The sequence below is a fragment of the Cystoisospora suis genome (assembly GCF_002600585.1).
Source record: "Cystoisospora suis strain Wien I chromosome Unknown contig_1099, whole genome shotgun sequence".
Lineage (NCBI taxonomy): Eukaryota > Apicomplexa > Conoidasida > Eucoccidiorida > Sarcocystidae > Cystoisospora > Cystoisospora suis.
In genome coordinates, this window is record NW_027153900.1 from 67442 (window position 1) to 67970 (window position 529).

The 529-nt window shown below is 48.0% G+C and overlaps 1 protein-coding gene across 1 annotated transcript in view; it reads right to left on the minus strand.

The window, feature by feature from the left end:
• The window catches only part of CSUI_002665 (uncharacterized protein), a 10007-nt gene that overhangs the window by 4556 nt on the left and 4922 nt on the right, over positions 1 to 529 (minus strand). The window contains exon 4 of the mRNA XM_068062865.1: positions 31 to 448. Within this exon, the coding sequence (XP_067925162.1) occupies positions 31 to 448 (418 nt within the window). The remainder of the gene's footprint in view (positions 1 to 30; positions 449 to 529) is intronic.

Sequence of the window (529 nt, forward strand, 5' to 3'; positions counted from 1 at the left end):
CTCTTCCTCCTCCTGTCCGGCCACTGTCACCACCTGCTCCTCCTGCGCTACTGTTCTTCGCAGCAAGGCGATGGCTGAGCTGCACCTGTTGCTTCTGTTGTTGAAGGAGAAAAGCATGTCTTTGTTCTCTTTCTTGCTCTCGATACACCTTCACGAACGTCTTTCTCTCAGGAAGCGAACAGGTCCAAGGATAAATCAATCTAGCTACAACCATACGATCTGTACATCGCAATAATAAAGCTTCTCCATCATCTCTTACCTTCAGTTCCTTAGCCATGGCAGCAGAAGCACCAAGCATCGTAGCGCCTAGAACGACGAGCTCTCCTCCTTCAGATAGTAAGGACAACTCTTTCCCTTCTTCATCTCCTCCTTCTCCTGCTTCCGCTTGCGTTCTTCTTTTCTCGTGGAGAGTCTCTTTGTTGAGTAATGAATGAGTGTCTAGGGTGTCCTGAGAAGGAGGAGAAGAAGAAGCCGATGTATTCTCTCGTTCCCTCATCATCATGGACCCTATATCAATCTCATCTGTAGT